This window comes from Macrobrachium nipponense, chromosome 2, assembly GCF_015104395.2.
Source record: "Macrobrachium nipponense isolate FS-2020 chromosome 2, ASM1510439v2, whole genome shotgun sequence".
Taxonomy (NCBI): Eukaryota; Metazoa; Arthropoda; class Malacostraca; order Decapoda; family Palaemonidae; genus Macrobrachium; species Macrobrachium nipponense.
The window spans coordinates 119,488,766-119,507,981 of record NC_087201.1 but is presented as its reverse complement, the minus strand read 5'-3'; the positions used below and the strand labels follow the sequence as shown (position 1 = coordinate 119,507,981).

General features: G+C 39.0%; 1 protein-coding gene and 1 pseudogene across 1 annotated transcript in view; one reads left to right on the top strand and one right to left on the bottom strand.

The window, feature by feature from the left end:
- The window catches only part of LOC135221288 (transmembrane protein 214-like), a 324,587-nt pseudogene that overhangs the window by 68,279 nt on the left and 237,092 nt on the right, over nt 1–19,216 (bottom strand).
- LOC135221583 (transmembrane protein 214-B-like) overlaps nt 1–19,216 on the top strand; it is a 125,121-nt gene that overhangs the window by 25,503 nt on the left and 80,402 nt on the right. The window contains exon 3 of the mRNA XM_064259272.1: nt 14,840–14,993. Within this exon, the coding sequence (XP_064115342.1) occupies nt 14,840–14,993 (154 nt within the window). The remainder of the gene's footprint in view (nt 1–14,839; nt 14,994–19,216) is intronic.

Genomic DNA, 19,216 nt, shown 5'->3' with positions numbered 1-19,216 from the left:
TCGTGCCCGCACCCGTGCGCGTGCACGGGCACGTAGAAGGTCGGCTCGTCGCGCCAGCCAAGGTGAAGGTCGGTCGTCGGAGAGTGACGAGGGGTGGACGGAGGACCCCACCCCTCCTAACATGCACCCCTTCACGGCAACCCCTGGGATGACCGTACCAGTACCCCTGACTGTTTTGGGGTTCATCCAGCTTTTCCTGACGCGGGAATTGCAGGAATACCTGGTACACGAGACGGTGGACTACGCTCGGTACTGCCGGTATGAGCTGAGGACGACCTTGTCGTATTACTGGCGGGGTTGCAACCTCATTGACATGGCGCATTTTTTGGGGCTCCACATTCATTTTGGTATGACACCTGCTGTCGACGTCAGGCAATATTGGAGGAGAAATTATTTTTTATGTATGCCGAATGTGCCTGGCGTTATGTCCCGTGATAATTTCCTGGCGTTGGACAGGTACTTCAACGCCTTCAACCGAAGGGCCATACCCCGGAATAACAGTGATTGCCTCATTTTAGTGCGTACAGTGTTGGATGAGGGGATGATGCCTTACAAAGGACGTCTTAGTATAAAAGTGTATAACCCCAAGAAGCCAAAGAAATATGGTGTGAAATTCTTTCTCATTACCGAGGCCAACACTGGATACGTTGTGGACTTTTCAGTGTATACCGGGGTCTTCTCCACGCTGCTTGACACTGTGTATTCAACCTTGTGGGACGTTTCCGTAACCAGGGATATCACCTGTTTATGGATAATTATTATAATTATTATGGTGCGTGGGGCCCCGAATGTCCTCAAGAGGTTCGCTAGTCATCCGCAACACCTGGCAAGAGGAGAGACAGAGTAGCGGCGGAAGGGCGCTGTCTTCGTCATCTGTAGGAAGGGTGTCCGACTCGTCCCCATGATTACGACGAGTCATGAACCCATCCAAGAAGAGATCGTACAGCGGAAGAAGACACGTCGACAGGGCCGAGTTGTGTTTGAGGAGTTTCGTACCGAGCGGCCCTACTGTCATTGGGCACTACAACAGGCACATGGGGAGGAGTTGATCTCTTTGATCAGCTCATCCAGTACTATCCCTTCGCCAGGAGAACCAGAAGGTGGACACAGAAGCTCCTCAAATACATACTTCAGTTGGCCCTCCAAAATGCCTACATACTGTACTGTGGGTACCGCGGTGACAATCTTCCGAGGTTGACCCACATACAGTTCCTAGAGGTAGCCGGGAATGCCCTCATCAACTTCGATCCCGATGAGTGGCCTTCCATAACTGACCCCCTGCCCCGAGCTGGCAGATCTGCCCCCTAGAGGAAAGGGCAGATAGGAGGCCAACTTCGCTCGACCTGTTCCCGCCGCTGCTGACGACGCCCCTGCTGACGACGCCCCTACTGACGACGCCCCTGCTGCCACCGCCCCTGCTGACGACGCCCCATCTTGCTGCCGGCCCCGCCATCACCGCTTCTCGTCGGTAGTGGACCCTGCGTGTCGGCTGCAGCCAGGGGTGGAACACATACTGGAGGCCTTAGAAGGGCGAAGGCAGAAAACGGTGCCGGGTGTGCCATATGAATGGCAGAAGGAGACACACCGGTTCTTCTGTCGTCTCTGCAAAGTTGCTCTTTGCAGGATAGGGGAGTGTGACCGAAAGTACCACACTAAGGTCATGTATTGGAGCGCGCCCCCTAAACCGACAGCGGAGGGCGCACGGGGCCGCCGGGTCCATCAGCAGTAGGGCGCGCGTCTCCCTCCTCCACCTGTACCTCCGTCATGTCGAGTGGAAAAAAATGCAAGACTCTTCAATGGAGGAGAGAGAAAACAAGAATAGAACGAAGAGTCAGGATTACGAGTGAGTATTCTGCATTTATTTTATATTTAGTTTTATATTTATTACAATTTTTATATATCTGAATGGTGTGCATGATAAAATAATAATAATACATTTCATTGTATGCGAAAAGAGAAGTGTCACCTGCATTCCTTTTATTTATGTATTGGTACCAGAAATCGAAGAATGTAATATATATATTTTAACGTATAAAAAAAAATTAATATATATATATATATATATATATATATATATATATATATATATATATATATATATATCTATATATATATTTAATATTTTTTTTGGGGGGGTAAGCAAATTACTTACAGTCTAGTAATATTCAATCATTTACCTTCACTTTAAAACAAATTGCAAGTCTCTAGAACAATATCTCGATTTATGGTGAATATTTGAAAAAAAATATTTTTATTCCCTCCGCGCGCCGATTCCTCGGACCGAAAATCTCCGAAACGCGTAGGTCACATTCTCCTAATATTTGTGGCCTTTTCATATTACGCTTATTTTATAGTTTTATATATGGAAATGTTGCGCAAAAACATGCACAATATAAAAACAAAAAATTTGGAAGGTTGTAGCATTTCTCATTTTTGAAATATTTGCATATAAAGTACGATAAGTACGAAAAAAAAAAAAAAAAAAAAAACTACGATCGGTCAACTTGACTCAACTGAAAACGGTCAAAAACGCATTTATAACATAAAAATCTTACAGTCTAAGAAATATTCAATCATTTCTTCATTTTAAAACAAAACAAATTGCAAGTCTCTAGAACAATATCTCGATTTATGGTGAATTTTTGAAAAAAAAATTTTTTTTTTGTTCCCTTCGCGCCGCCGATTCTCGGAAAACCGAAAATCTCCGAAACGCGTAGGTCACATTCTCCTAATATTTGAGCCTTTTCATATTAACACTTTTTTTGAAAAGGTTTAAAGGTATATGGAAATGTGCGCAAAAACATGCACAATATAACAAAAAATATTGGAAGGTTGTAGCATTTCTCATTTTTGAAATATTTGCATATAAAGTACGATAAGTACGAAAAAAACTACGATCGGTCAACTTTGACTCAACCGAAAAGGTAAAAAAAAACGCATTTGTTATAAGATCTTACAGTCTAGTAATATTCAATCATTTATCTTCAATTTAAAACATATTGCAAGTCTCTAGAACAATATCTCGATTTATGGTGAATATTTGAAAAAAATATTTTTATTCCGTTTTCCGTTCCGTTTCCCGCGTGCCGATTCTTGGCCGAAAATCTCGGAAATGCGTAGGTCACATTCTCCTAATATTTGTGCCTCTTCATATTACGCTTTTTTTTAGAGGTTTATATATGAAATGTGTGCAAAAACATGCACAATATAACAAAAAATATTGGAAGGTTTTAGTTTTGTTAGCATTTATCATTTTTTTTTTTTTTTGAAATATTTGCATATACAGTACGATAAGTACCGAAAAAAACTACGATCGGTCCAACTTTTGACTCAACCGAAATGGTCAAAAAACGCATTTGTAACATAAAAATCTTACAGTCTAGTAATATTCAATCATTTATCTTCAATTTAAAACATATTGCAAGTCTCTAGAACAATATCTCGATTTATGGTGAATATTTGAAAAAAATATATTTTTATTCCGTCCGCGCGCCGATTCTTCGCCGAAAATCTCGGAAACGCGTAGGTCACATTCTCCTAATATTTAACCCTTTTCATATTACGCTTTTTTTTTTTAGAGTTTTTATATATGAAAAATGTGCGCAAAAACATGCACAATATAACAAAAATTATTGGAAGGTTGTAGCATTTTCTCATTTTTTTTTTTATATTTGCATATAAAAAAAAAAAATTTTAAAAAAACAAAAATTCGACATTTTCCGGTCAACGTTTTAACCTCGTTTTGAAAATGGTTTGAAAAAACTGCATTTGTAAAGCCTAAAAAAAAAACTCTTACAGTATCGAATAATATTCAATCATTTTCCTTCATTTTGAAACAAATTGCAAGTCTCTATAACAATATTTCGATTTATGGTGAATTTTTTAAAAAAATTATTTTTTTTTACATCCGCGCGTACGAATTCATGCATCATTTTTGTGATAATATTTTTCTCTGTGTTTGCTTTTATGTTTTACAATGTGTTATATATCAAAATGATCGCAATTTAGTGCAAATTACAACGAAAAAAAAAAGTAACTTGTACCTCTAACCGTTTGGCGCACAGCGCGATTGAATACAATTCTATATGAAATTTCGTTTTTTTTGCGCTATCATATATCGCATTATTTATATATGATAATGATAATTTTTTTCATTTCTGATGGTTTGCATACTAAAACTTGCAAGCAATGACAAAAAAAGGAGCCAAAAATGAACTCTTAATCTTGAAAACTAAGCACGCTGTGATTTTTTGAAAAAAATATTTTTTCCGCTTACGCGCTCACTCTCAAACCCCTCCGGCATACGGAAGTCATTTTTTTATTTACCGCTTCGGCGTTTAAGGGTTAATATAGGACAACATGGTTTCGTACCCGGAAAAAGTACACAAACCCAACTGTTAGTCCACTATGAAAACATATACAAAAATATGAAAAGCGGAAATGAAACAGATGTGGTTTATCTAGACTTTGCAAAAGCTTTTGACAAGGTAGACCATAACATATTAGCGAAGAAAATTAGAAAACATAATATAGTGGATAAAGTAGGAAGATGGTTAAAAGAATTTTTACACAACAGAAAACAGATAGTTATTGCAAACGATGAGAAATCAGATGAAGCTAAGGTAATTTCCGGTGTGCCACAAGGTACGGTGTTAGCTACATTACTGTTTGTTATTATGATTGCAGACATAGACAGTAATGTTAAGGACTCGGTAGTGAGTAGTTTTGCCGATAACACAAGAACAAGTAGAAAAATTACTTGTGATGAAGATAGGAATGCGCTACAAAGAGACCTTAACAAAGTATATGATTGGGAAGAGGTAAATAAGATGGTATTTATCTCTGATAAATTTGAATCAATAAACTATGGAGACAGAGAAGGAAAGCTATATTCATATAGGGGACCTAATAATGAGAATGCAACGATCAAATAGCAATTCTATTGGCAAAATGTAAAGCAAAAATGGGAATGTTGTTACGGCACTTCAAAACAAGAAAAGCTGAACACATGATTATGCTTTATAAAACATATGTTCGTAGTCCACTTGAATATTGCAATATGATATGGTACCCTCACTATCAAAAGGATATTGCACAAAGAGAGAGTGAGAGTGTACAAAGGTCCTTTACAGCTAGAATAGAAGAAGTTAAGGACCTTGACTACTGGGAAAGACTACAATCCTTAAAATTATATAGTCTAGAAAGGAGAAGAGAACGCTACATGATAATTCAGGCATGGAAACAGATAGAAGGAATAGCTAAAAACATCATGGAGCTAAAAATATCAGAAAGAGCAAGCAGACATAGATTATTAGTGCCCAAAACTATACCAGGAAAAATAAGAAAAGCACACAGGACATTAATCCAATACGCACCAGCATCGATAATGCAGCGTCTATTCAATGCGTTGCCAGCTCACCTGAGGAATATAACAGGAGTGAGCGTAGATGTGTTTAAGAATAAGCTCAACAAATATCTAAACTGCATCCCAGACCACCCAAGATTGGAAGATGCAAAATATACTGGAAGATGTACTAGCAACTCTCTGGTAGACATTAGAGGTGCCTCATACTGAGGGACCTGGGGCAACCCGAACAAGATGTAAGGTCTGTAAGGTAAGGTACATGAAAAAATCATGAGTATATACAGTAATTTTTATTTGTTATTTTTTGCAAATATTTTCCGTTTTTATTTTACAGATATGTAAAATTTATTTGTTATGGTTTCTTTATTTATTTACATTGCTTTTAACTCAAAATTATGCTAAAGCTTTTACTGTCCTGCAATTTATAATTTAAGTTAACAATAAAGCTATATCTTACTTTACCAGTACTACTTTACCGGTACTGTTTGTTTATTTAGATACATAGTACATATAAGCTTTATCGCAAGTTGCTAAAAGATGACTCTTGAGCTTTAGGAACGATTTGGGGTAATTTATCGCATATTTTTGTTAGAACTATTATATTAAGCAGTGAACTGTTAATATAAACAGTTATAAGCATTTTACAGTAGTTCAAGGATACAGGGTATAAATATACCTGGACTTTAGAGCAAAAAATGCATTCATGGACACACATGTACAACAAAATATAGTAGTTTCTTTTATAGCGGGGTTAGCTCGGATGCTTAAATCTGTTATCTTGGTGAGCTACTGTATGTACACCATTATGAGGTATCAAACTATGCATAACTCGTGTAAGCAAAGAGACCTAGTTTGTTGGCATCCCTATCTTGTTTTTCTTCAGAGTTCTTGCCATACCAGGCACAGAAAAAGAAGACAATTTACTCTTCTTCCTTGGGATTTTAGTCAAGGTCAGGGACTGGCCCAAGATCTGGATACTTTTCTTTCTCCCATGAGAGTTTTACTTCCTGGGGTACCAGACTTCATCCAAGCTCATAGCTGGACTGGCACCCTGCTTTCCTGGTGCCAACAACATTCCTGGCACCAGCTTTTGCTATGATGCCAGCTATTGCTCTGAGCACTATGTTGTTTTAGCAAGAGCTAGTTTCTTCTTCTGACTGGAACTCTGGACAAGGACTATACAGCTTGGCGCCAGCTCATTCTCTGGGAGCCTAAAGCGCTCTCTCGTGCTGAAGATGAATAGAGAGCTCTCTGCATGGCTGGATGGTCTGGTATTTCCTAGAAAACCTGAATCCCAGACCAGTATAACCCAATGTGTTATGGCAAGAACTCGTGTCTTCTGATTGGAACATTTTGCCCTTTACCCTAATGGAAGTTATCTTTTGAGACATGCTCGGATTTAGGAGAAGCACTTGCCTTCTTTTCACAAAAGCTAAAGAAGTTAGAACATTCTCTACCTCATTATCTTTCTGGTAGTATAATCGTTCTTTGTTTCTCATGATTTTGAGAGTTTTAAAAATGTTAAAAATTTTGGCAGTACTTTGTGATTTTTAGTTACTAGCATGATATCGTGGAAGGAAGTATATGATTCTATCCTATTGGCCAGACCTTCACCTGTAGTGATGTGTTGAAGTTTCGGGACCCGGGAGGGTACAATATTCCCGGAGCTCCTGTCACTCCTAGTGGATGGGTTGTGGTTTTAAATCAGTGTACAGTCACCTCTCAATTAATGCATGTTTAATTAGTGCGTTTTCGATTCAACATGAGCTAGAAAATATAAAAAAATACTTAAAAAACGCAAAAATTTCGATGTAATGCGAATTGGCGCCGAAGGGGTGTTTTCAAATCACACACACATCAATTCTGCAGACGACGGCAGGCGACATAAACAAAGACATAGCGCAGTTCACTGTATGTATTTATTTATTTATCAGTAAAGTGAAAGACTTTGTGTATTGTATTTATTAATAAAGCAAAACACTTTATTTATTAATAGTGCAAAAGATTTTGCTCTGTTTTTCATTTTCGTCTGACCCACATAGTACAGGTATTCTCCTAGCCTAGCATATACTATGGTATGTTACATACATACGAATACAGCAGCCTAGCCTACAGTATACTCTATACAACATGTACGGTACAGTAATTAATATAAGCCAGTTCTGGAGGCTCAGTACATTCTGACTGTGATAATTCAGTACAAAAAAAAAAAAAAAAAAAAAATTAATAAGTGGACACAAAATAAGAATCGGCTTCGTTCCAACATCGGCATAATTGAGCGATGTTTGGCTGCTGATGGCTACGTATAATTACAAACGTAACAGATATGCATCTTTACCACGAAACTTTTAAAAAGTTATACATTACTTTATCCAATAATATTGTATGTATTCTCATATTATTGTATTTATTATAAAATAACATAGGCATCAATTCTGTGCAAATTTTCTTGCTTCTAGGTAGCATAAACAAATATCTAGATACTTTTCGTTACACAAATATGACTTGAATAAGTCTCGTTGTGAACTAAATAATTTTTTCCTTAATAGGTTGCATTGGGAGCATGATTATTGCATAAAAGGAAAAAAAAAAGATGTGATTCCATTCTCTATTTTCACTTGCTTTCATCGTAATACAAGCTTACATAAAAATATATCAGTCCTATTCTACATAGCGTCGTTTATAACGTAGCTACGGTAATTGTTTACTATCGTACGATGGTTGAAATACAAGCAAATGGATGATGCTGTTATCCAATTTGGTTGTACATACTTAGCAAAAAAGTACGGAGTTCCTGAAGTCCATGAACGTAACCCCCCTTATTACTGTTATTTCTTATGGGAAAAATATGTTTAAATAACGCGTTTTTATTAACGCAAGCTCTCGAGGAATGTAACCCTCACATTAATTGAGAGGTGACTATACTCTGTTTTTTTTTTTGTGTCCATCCGCCTGTGGTGTTTTTGTATGGTAACACTGCGTCCCAGGCTTTAGATAGTTATGCTATGTGTAAGTTTTAGGTAAATAAAAGGATATCTGGGTGTACATTTGCAACTGAAAAGTGTTTTAATAATTTACTGTATGCGAATTACACTGTTAATATTCGAAATAGGATATTATTATAATCGTTGAATGTAAGCTGAATGTAACTATCTAACGCAGTGTTACCATACAAAAACACCACAGGTGGATGGACAGATGAAAAAAAACAGAATGTAGGTGACAACACAATCTGGTTGTTTTTATTATGGTACTGTGCCCAGGGCAAGGGCACCTCAAAAGTTTGGCTAGCCATTTGATAGACCCATGGCTTCATAACTTTCTCTGATGCTTTGGTAGTGATTGGAGCATTCCTCCGCTACAAAGCTCCCCGTTAAGTCTATGCAACCCTTTGCTTTACTGCCTGGCCACTACAGGTTGAGTAGAACACCAACCAGAGCCAGTTTTTACTGCAGGCTCTCTTGACTAACAAGGAACACCAAACATTGTTTTCAATGCTACCAGCTTTTCTATTACTAATTTATCACATGACTCAATGCTTTAACGTAGAATATGTCCGTGCATCCCACCTCCTGTTAGTGTGGGAATCAGTTATGTAATTACTTGGTAAGTTACTGATATGAAAATAAAATTTTTATGATAAAATAAGATTTTATATACAGTGGTACCTCAACATATGACAAGTGCTTCTCTCTAGGTCCTTTTGTGTCTGCGGATACAGTGCTGGGACTGAGGACACATACCGATCCTTAAACTTTTATTAAAAGTCTAATATTTCCATACCATACCGGTGGGATGGGCTCTAACTTTCTTACCTGACGGCTAGTTGTTGCACAGGCGGCCATGGCCTTGTTTAGGTAAGGAACTGTGAGTTTATCCTACAGGATAGGCTTGGATAAAAACGGTGTCTTTGATTACGTAGATCTCCACTATTTGAGGCGGGTTTTTGTGTTACTACTGGTAAAAGTGCTTGGTGTCGCACAGGCAGCCGTAGCCCTTGCTAGTAAGGAACTAGAAATGTGCCTTTTAAACGGAATAGTATTAAAGACATTGTTTAAATTCGTACATGGACCTCTCCTTTTAAGACAGTATCAGAATTTTCTGCTGACAGGAGTGCTTGGTGTCGCACAGGCGGCCTTTGGTGCTTTTGACAGTATGAGAATGTGAATAGGTCTTACAAGCGAGGTATTACAAATTGAAATTATTTCTGTTTTTTTTTTTATTTTTATTTATTTTTCATAAAGAATTAGGTGTAAAAATAATGTGATTGAGGTTTTTTGGTTGTTTGCAGGAGTCCGGGGATGACTTCTTGCAATCTTAGAAACAACATTTGGTTAGGTTAAGGTGATCAGGATCGGGATTGTGCTCCTTAGAAAAAAGGTTCTTGTCATATAAGTGGATTGAAACCCTTTGACATAGCCATTATAGGATCGGCCAAGTAAGTGGATAAGACCCCTTTGGCAGATCTACAAGAACTCTTAGCAATAGATCAATATCTCGCTGAGGCTCTTGAGAGTAAGCAGACTCCTGGGCGTTAACCATGAAGTCTTCAGTCTAAACAGGTAGGAACCAAGGTTTTATTTTATTATTACCTACAACGATTGTTGTGATTTCTGTTAAATCAGTTATTAGCTGTCTTTACCCTCCTCCAATGGTGTGAATCAGCTATGTATATATCTGACAGGTAAGTTGAATGTATAAAAATGATATTGTTATGATACAATAAAAGTTTTTTTAATTATTATATACATACTTACCTGGCAGATATATACATTAAATTAACCCACCCAGCCTCCCCTCAGGAGACAGATGTGTAGAAAAAATCTGATGGAAAACGGGAATGGTTCCTATTCCTGCCACCCAGCGGCGGCGCGGTGGATCACCTGACCTACCTGTGGCGTGTGCGCGAAATTCAAAATTCTGTCGGCGCGACGGAATCAATAGCTATGTATATATCTGCCAGGTAAGTATGTATAAAACTTTATTGTATCATAACAATATCATTTTTTATCATAAAATGTAGTAATACCCTTAAAGATATATGCATACACTTTTAAGACTTCCAGCCAAAACAGAGGGAGAGAGTTACCACTGTGACAAACTTACCTTGTGAGAGAGAGGAGAGAGAGAGAGAGAGAGAGAAGGAGAGAAGAGAGAGAGAGAAGAGAGAGAGAGAGTTATTCTGATTTAAAAGAGGGAAATGGAAATATTGTATTTCTTTAAAATATCACGTGAATTTTGTAATTATTATTATTATTATTATTATTATTATTATTATTATTATTGTTATTATTATTATTATTATTTGAAATGTTAATAAACATATAAATACGCGTACCATAAAAATTCTCTCATTGCAATAAGAAAGAGAGAGAGAGAGAGAGAGAGAGAGAGAGAGAGAGAGCGAGAGAGAGAGAGAGGAGAGAGAGAGATCCTTGAGAGAGAGAGAGAGGAAAAAAAATTTCATTTCAAGTTAGTTTTTTAGCAACACTCCACATTTCCCCCTCTCCCTCTCCTGTCTCAGTAGTATACTTGACATATTTGACAGATCTGGACTTCAGCTCAGTACTACCTGCATGTAAAAAGAAAGATGCTGGGTAGAATGGATGTTCCTTTATTGTGTAATTCTTTCATTTATAAACTAAAATCTTACTGATTCACTAAAGTATTTTCTTTAATGTATTGATATTGCTGTTTACATTAATATTAATATTTGAAAATTAGTAAATCATTTATTTATCATACAAAAAAGATACCTCTCTATTCTTTTTATTATTTGATATCATTTAATCTTATCAAACTTACTAATACAGTATTAATCAATATATTAATATTTGAAAATTAACTTCACCAGTGGGCTATAGAGAACCTGGTAGACATCAAGGCCAGGTATATTCCGGGAAAAAGAAACATAGTGGCCGACAAGTTGAGCCGCAGGGATCAGATTCTGGGAACGGAGTGGTCCCTACACCAACAGGTAGTGGACAGGATGCTCATGTTGTGGGAAGGACCGATCATAGACCTATTCGCAACCAGGTACAACAAAAAGTTGGAAGTGTATTGTTCAGTAGTCCCGGACGCAGAGGCAGTAGCAGAAGATTCGCTACAACACCCCTGGGACAATCTGGACGTGTACGCATTTCCTCCATTTTGTCTAATCCGTCAGGTTCTGAACAGGGTAATGCGGTCTCAGAACCTCAAGATGACCCTGGTAGCCTCGTTATGGCCGAAAGCAGAGTGGTTTCCAGACCTACTGGAACTCCTAGTAGATGTGCCAAGAGAGTTACCTCCATGGAGCAACCTTCTGTGTCAGCCTCACGTGGAGAGGTACCACCAGTCGGTGAAGTCCCTATCGCTTCACGGGTGGAGACTGTCAAGTATCTCCTCCGAGAGCGAGGGTTTTCGCAGAAAGCAGCAACTCAGATGGCAGGTAATATCAGAAAATCATCTGCGACAGTATACCAAGGAAAGTGGTCAGCATACTGTGATTGGTGTCGTAGAGGGAACGTGTCTCCACTCGGTACCACTATTCAGCAATTAGCAGACTTTCTGATATATCTCAGAACAGAAAAACATATGTCTGTATCTGCAGTGAAGGGGTACAGGGCTACTCTAGCCTCAGTCTTACGAATGAAAGGAGTGGACATATCGTCTTCATGGGAGTTGGCCATGCTGATGAGGAGCTTTGAACAGTCATGCCCACCAAAGGAGCTAAAAGCCCCAGATTGGGATCTGACCAAGGTACTGAGTAGTCTGCACGCAAAACCCCCCCTACGAACCACTAAGGCAGTCCACGGATAGGAGCCTGACCCTGAAGACAGTCTTCTTATTGGCCGTGGCTTCAACCAAAATGGTGGGGGAGCTGCATGGCCTCTCATATCTCATAAAGCACTCGAGAGGTTGGAGATCAATGGTGTGTGAGTTTGTCCCAGAATTCGTGGCAAAGACCCAAAATCCAACAATAGTAGACGGCAGATTCGACTCCTTTACCATACCTTCCTTGGCAGACTTTGTAGACAACGACAAAGGCTGAGATGCTCCTGTGCCCCGTCAGGGCACTAAGGGAGTACTTAAAGAGAACAAGGCACCTCAGGCCGGGGTGCCAGAGGTTGTTCGTAAGTACAGGACGGAACAAGAAGGAAGTGTCCAAGAATACAATATCATTTTGGCTAAGGGAGACGATCAGAGATGCTTATACTGCAGAAGACAGAGGGTCAGATAGCCAGGTGGGAGCTAGAGCTCATGACATCAGGGGTGTGAGTGCTTCCCTGGCATTTAAGAAGAACATGTCTGTGGATAAAATTCTGAAAGCTGGCGTGTGGAAGCGCCAAACAACTTTCACCTCATTTTATTTGAAAGATGTTGCCCATAGAATCCTTGGACACCTTTTTCCTTGGCTCAGTGGTGGCGGCCCCCAACAAGTGATATAGTTCATCCAGTGCCCCTGGCGGGTCAGTTTGCGTCTAGTCTAAGATGAAGGTATGAAAGTAGAATGAATGGGATGACTGGTCTTTTTTCTTTACTACTTTCTTCCTACTCCTTTAACTACGGGCAATATGAAGGAGGAGTACCGTCATTGTGCTGAACGGACTAGATGCAGGTGAGATGGTCAGCCATACTGTGAAGCTATCTTAGCTGATGATATACTTTTCAGTAGCAACACACCCCTCTGGATAATAAGGAAAAAGAGGGTGAAGGTGGATCCAGTCGCAAGGGACAAGAGTAAACAGTAGAATGGTATCTACACCCAGTGGGAGGAAACCAATAGATCCGCTTATATCTTTGGTCCTAGGTTCATTGTCCATTATCTTAGAATTTCCCTATATATTCGGAAATGGATAAGGTGGCAAACTCCCAGTCAGTTGTAGAGACTTACCTCCCTCCAATAGTAAGGCTATCCTAATGTTAAGACCGAAGGTTTGTTTCGTGTATGAAAAACAAAATACCAAATTTGTAAACTAATTTGTATTTTTTTCTGAACTAACCAAAACCTGAAGGTCTTCAACAGTTAAAGGCCCACCTCGAACCACCCCTTCTAAGGCAGTCTAAACCTGGGTTGTAGAAATATAACTGATGGGTCAACCAGGTAGCCGTGGCATTCTGGGTATACATGCCCCGTGACCTGGTAAATGGCGCATGCCATTAGTCCCTGACTCTCACAAGTGTAATTTTAATTCTTACCGGTTTGCCAGCTTGGCGCTAGTAAATCCTAATGTTAAGGCCCTCAGTTTGTTAGTTATGGAAAAATACAAATTAGTTACAAATTTGGTATTTAGTCATGAAAATAACATCAGAATACACTAATTAGTGAATATTTATCATCGGGAAAACCCGTGAATAGGCAAATTTCCTGCGAATAATATAGTATAGATATGGCCCCAAGAAAAATCTGCAAATAGGTGTGTCTATGATTCTCAAGAACACGAATATGGGGGGTTGACTGTATCATTTTTAAATACAGGTTTGCTAATTACTAATACTATTATTTGCTTTCATTTGCATAGATACATACAATCAAGAATAACATATTTTACTAACTACAGAATTGGTACATTAGTTTTGTGTACCTATTCTGTAATTTTCTTAGCCCCTCCACTGATGGAATGCCAGCTATGCCATTGATTTTAGGTACATGAACCAGTTTTTTATATAAAACCTTGAAAAACTTAATGGTCCTAGGATTGCTGATTATTTGTTGTTGTTTGCTAACTCTAGGATTTGAGGAAACTAGTGATAACCTTTAATCATATTCAGGTACCTGGCTTACAGTCTTCAATCCTTTTCTTATTTTTCTGAGGCCAAGACTAGATAGAAGCAGTAGGTTGTCATATCCATCTTTCCTTTAGGGAAAGTACCATTTTCTGGTGATGAAGATGTAACACTGTATTATAGATATTTATTTTAGAGTGTGTGCGCATGTGGAATAACTAGGGCATTACAGTATGCTTACCCAAAACACCATAAACTTTTTGATGTGTCTGTGTAATATTGAGGTTTTTGTAGTGTATGTATTTCATCATGCTGTATGCCACTTTAGGATGAATGTAAATCTACATCTCCAGCAAGTATCTACAGTATAATGAAAATGACATACAATCATAAACAAAAAGTTTACAATTTTCTACATGTATTATTGGAAATGCTGCTAGCTTCTGAATTGTATTCTTACTAGTTTATTTACTGGACTAGTCTTGGTATTTAGTAAAAAATTGTTTTTTTATACATTCAATTTTATAATCGTTGTTTATAACTGAAAGGGAGAGATATTTTCAGTTCTTTTTTTGTCTTAAATTATTCATAGCAAAAAGAAAGAAATGCCTTTCAGCATGTTTCAGGTGGGAGAGACCAACTAAGCAGAGTTGAAGGGTAAATGAAGATAAGATGTGATGCACACAGGGGGAGATATTGTTATTATTTTAATAGAGTAATGTATTAGAACTGCTGAGTTATAATGTTAGAGTCTTTCATTTACAGATACTATCAATGCACCGTCCACATGTGGGTATTGTTCATTTGCAGTCATATTGTGAATTACGTCAATCAATTCAGAATCAGACTCCAACATGTCTCTCCTTACTCTGGGCTGTTGGCCAGCCTGGTATAAACAATTTTGGTATTGGATTGAGAAGTAAGTACATGAGTGCCTTTTATACAGTACTAACTTACTTTATTAGTTTGCCACTAGGATTAAGCCACAAATGTTACACATTTTGTTTCTTTTTTTGTTTCATTCAAGGGTGTTTCTAAAAAAATAGATCTCATTTGGCAATCTTATGAAAATGTACTTGTTCCTACATGATATTCAAACCTGAGGTCCTTTACAATACGATGTAGCGGGCGTAGCAGGTGGAATACGGCCATTAAAATCTTGAACATGATGGTGGTTAGGCAGTAACTACTGCCCGGTAGGCGGGGAGACCCACCTCCCTGGACGTTAACACTCCAGTTTACTTGCGGCCGTCTTTGAGTGAAGACGTATGTTTGTGAGCTCTTGGTTATTAGTTGTTAATCACTAGTTTCCTGGTGGACTTTCTTTTATATATATGTATTAAATGTACTGTGTTTGATAATAATTAATTGACATTGATAATTGATATACAAACCCACTTTTTGTGATAGCCTTGCTATCCACTTTTCCCCTTTGTGTGGTAAGGGTCGACAGTAATGTGGATCTACACCCTTATCACTTATTTTCACCCTTTAATGTAAGTGTATGATAGTATATTTATTTGACATTTATGCTTACGCTTTAGAGAATTACTGAATGAAACTTTGAAGGTTTTCTTTTTTTTTTTCCTTTCCTAATAATCCCCCTTCTCCTTCGCCTTTTTCATTAGCTTATTGGATGAAGAAGAGGGGGGTTGCATGTGGTGTTGCTGTTTGAGGGGTCTCCTCTTGTTTTGGAGGGCAGTGCCCTTTGATGTGAAAGGAGTATCCTTCTTCTTAATCACATTTTCTTTTTTCTGCAGGCTAACAGTTAGTGATAATGTATTAACAGTAATGGATGGTTGGATGCTGTGACATTGCTCCTCGAGTGTGTGTACGGTTCCCATGCTGAAAAAATCCTATTGATATGCTCCTGTTATTCTGGAGTTTCATCATTGGACAGCGTCTACGCAAAACTGCCCGCTGTTGTTGAACTACTACTTCTGATGATGACTGTGCTTAATCCTTTGTTAGAAAGTTAGTTACTTGCTGAGATGGACTGTGCTTAATAAATCCTTTAGAAGTAGTCCTGTAGAAGGGTGAGAAGAAGTCGCGTAAGAGGAAGTCTCAAAGGTGTCGTCGATCTCATCGTCATTTCACGCCTCCTCACCTCCCTCTTTGAAGGCTTCTTGGCCTAAGAAGACGAAGGTAGCTTCTCCATCCCCTAAGAAGTCTCGCCATGAGACTTCTAAGGGTCTGCATCTTTCCCCCAGGGGAGGAAGCAGTTGGCTCGCTCGTTTGCTTTACCCTTCTTTCAAGGGGTGGGACTATGCAACTGGGGGGGGGGGCCGCCCAGAGTCTAGTGTCTCGGGAGCCTCAGGATTTCAAACCAAGGTTTGTTCTCCTATCTCTGGTACCAAGGGTGCTGCTCATGGAACCAGGAGACTCGTTCACAAGTTTCTCCGAATGTACGACCCCCGAGGGTGTGTCGTACATCCACAGTCAATACCCACTTGCTAAAGCCAGGATTGGCTTTCATCAGGTGCCAGGGTTGATGTTGCTGTCCTCCGAGATAGGACATCTGAAGAAACTAAGAGGAAATTCCCTATACAGCCCTCTTCGCGTGAAGTTTTGGCTTCGAAGATGTCTGGGATGTGTCGTGAGAATTATGCATGTTCTTGCCAGGCCAGGCTGCGCTGCTGCTAGCAGTGGCACAGCTTGGACTTGTCTTCCAACCTAGACATCTCTGATCTCATTAGATCGTTTGATACTTTTTATTGTAAAGATTCTCCTATGGTGCCTTGGAATCTGGATATTGCGTTATAGTGGTTGTCTGGGTCTCGTTTTGAGCCTATGCAGGAACTTGATCTGAGGGACTTAACAAGGAAAATTCTCTTCCTAGTGTCCTGAGCAATTGCTGAAAGGATTAGTGAGATTCATGCATTTGATAAGAAAATGTTTTTTGAAAGGGAATGCTATTTGTTCATATTCCCTGGGGTTTTTAGCCAAGAATGAGTCTTCCTCTTTTTCAATCCCTAATTTGACAGAAGTCTTGGGTAATGACGATGAGGAAAGAACTCTGTTCCCAGTGAGGTCCTAAAGAACTAAAGAAATTCTTGGAGATTTTGGCAGTCTTTGGTGTTCTGTAAAAAACCCTACAGACTGTTATCTAAGAATGCTCTAGCATTCTTCTTATGAGCCATCATCCAAGAAGCACTTTCCTTAATTAAGGAGGACATTTTCCCAGTCTGCAAGGCTAAAGCTCACGAAATTAGGGCAGTAGTCACTTCTTTGGCTTTTAAAAAAAATTCATCTCCTGCTTCTATTATTAATTATTGGTGTTTGCATTATCTCTGTGACATTGAAACAGTGTATGAAGACTGCAGTACCCTGGGTCTGTTTCTGGCGGCTGGTGTGGTGTTGGGAAAGGAAGTGTAAGAAGCAACTCTTCCTAAAATACTTTTCTCCTTGACATAAGGTGTGAGGTTTTTGTCTTATGGGAAGCCTGAAGGTAAGAAATACCTGGAGTACCCTTCAGTCTTTTGATAGGATGGTGGTGGGTATTTTATTTTTTTATTTATAGGTAACAATCTTTTCTGGCGATATGTTGGTACTGAGCCCTTGGCAGGGGCAATTATTTTTTATCCTTTGTTAAGCTATGAGAATTGTCCTTCACTACAAAGGTCCCACTATGTAATAGGCACTACATGGCTTTATCGCCACGCTGTTACGATAAGATGAGTGGCAACCAGAGGCAGTATTTTCCTGCTACAACTGTCTTATCAGGTAAGGAATCAACAAACATTTTAATTAATGCAGGCAAAGTTTTTTTTCTATTCTTGGTCTATGTATTTTTATGAATCTGAGGTAGAATTATCCATGCTTCCATCCTTCCTGCAATGTGGGAATCATCTATATAATTACTGGGGAAGTTGTATAATTGAAATTGACATTTTTATGATAAAATAAAGTTTTAATTATACTTCCCCAGTAATTATTTAATTGGAGCCCACCCTCCATCCCCTAGCATGGATTCCTGTTGATGAGCATAAACTAACTTGAGCTTTTTGTCGTGTTGTTCCTTTCTCTTGCCCCAAAAATGGGCAGAACACTGTTACTTAACCAAAGCCAATAAATAGCGCGACCCGCGCATTTCACAATTTTAACCGCCGGTGAGTGAAACTCTTAGCTATATAATTACCGGGTAAGTATAATTAAAACTTTATTTTATCATAAAAATGTCATTTTTATATATACTTAGCAAGTAATTACAAACCAGAGCCCTCCCTCCTCCCCACATATGGGAATGGGTGGAAACAGACTACTTGCTGAAGCTGTTCCTTTCTTACCCCGTAAGGGGCTGGGCGATACCTACACCAACAATGTAACTAGTGCTACCTTGATTGCCAAATTTTAAGTTGGCGTGACTGAAACTGTAATCAATGTAATTACTTGGTAAGTATAAATGTAAAACATTATTTTATCATAAAAATATCATTATTCAACAATGTCTGCAAGAGCAATTTTAGAGTGTGTACCAGAATCAGTGGGCGATTTTCTGCACATGATGTAGTCAGAAAAGGATCTTGTCTTCTAAGACAACTGTAGCAGAGATTGCAGACTTTCTTCTGTCACTCAGAAAATCTAGAGGCTTGTCTTCTTCAACTGTAAAGGGCTAAAGAACCATGCTCAACTGTTTTTTGACACAGAGAAATAGTGTTTTATTGTAGTGTCTTACCGAACAATTATAGAGCCGTGATTTCCACGAGCGGCAGGATACTAAATTCAAATTTAGCGCGTCTGCGTCGCCAACACTGGTGGTGATGACGTCATCTCCCTCCACTCGCGGGAGAACCAGGTACAACTGCCCAGGTGAATTCAATTCTTTTCCTGCCGGCGTCCGGTGAACATCGGTGGTCGGTGCGGTTGGATGACTTTGCTTCGCTTTTTTCTTGTGGATTTGATCTTCGGAATTGGTGAAGTACTCTTTTTTGGCGTTGTTGTTATTTTGCTTTTGATTTAGGCGTTGCCATGTCGGATTCTAGTCCGTCGGGAGTTAGGTTTTGCATCTCAGGATGTAAAACTAGATTATCCAAGCTAGAGTATGATTCTCACACTAAATGTGTTAAGTGTAGGGGACAGGTTTGTTCAGCAGATCGAACATGTAACGAGTGTAGTGATTGGACTGATTCTCAATGGAAGTTT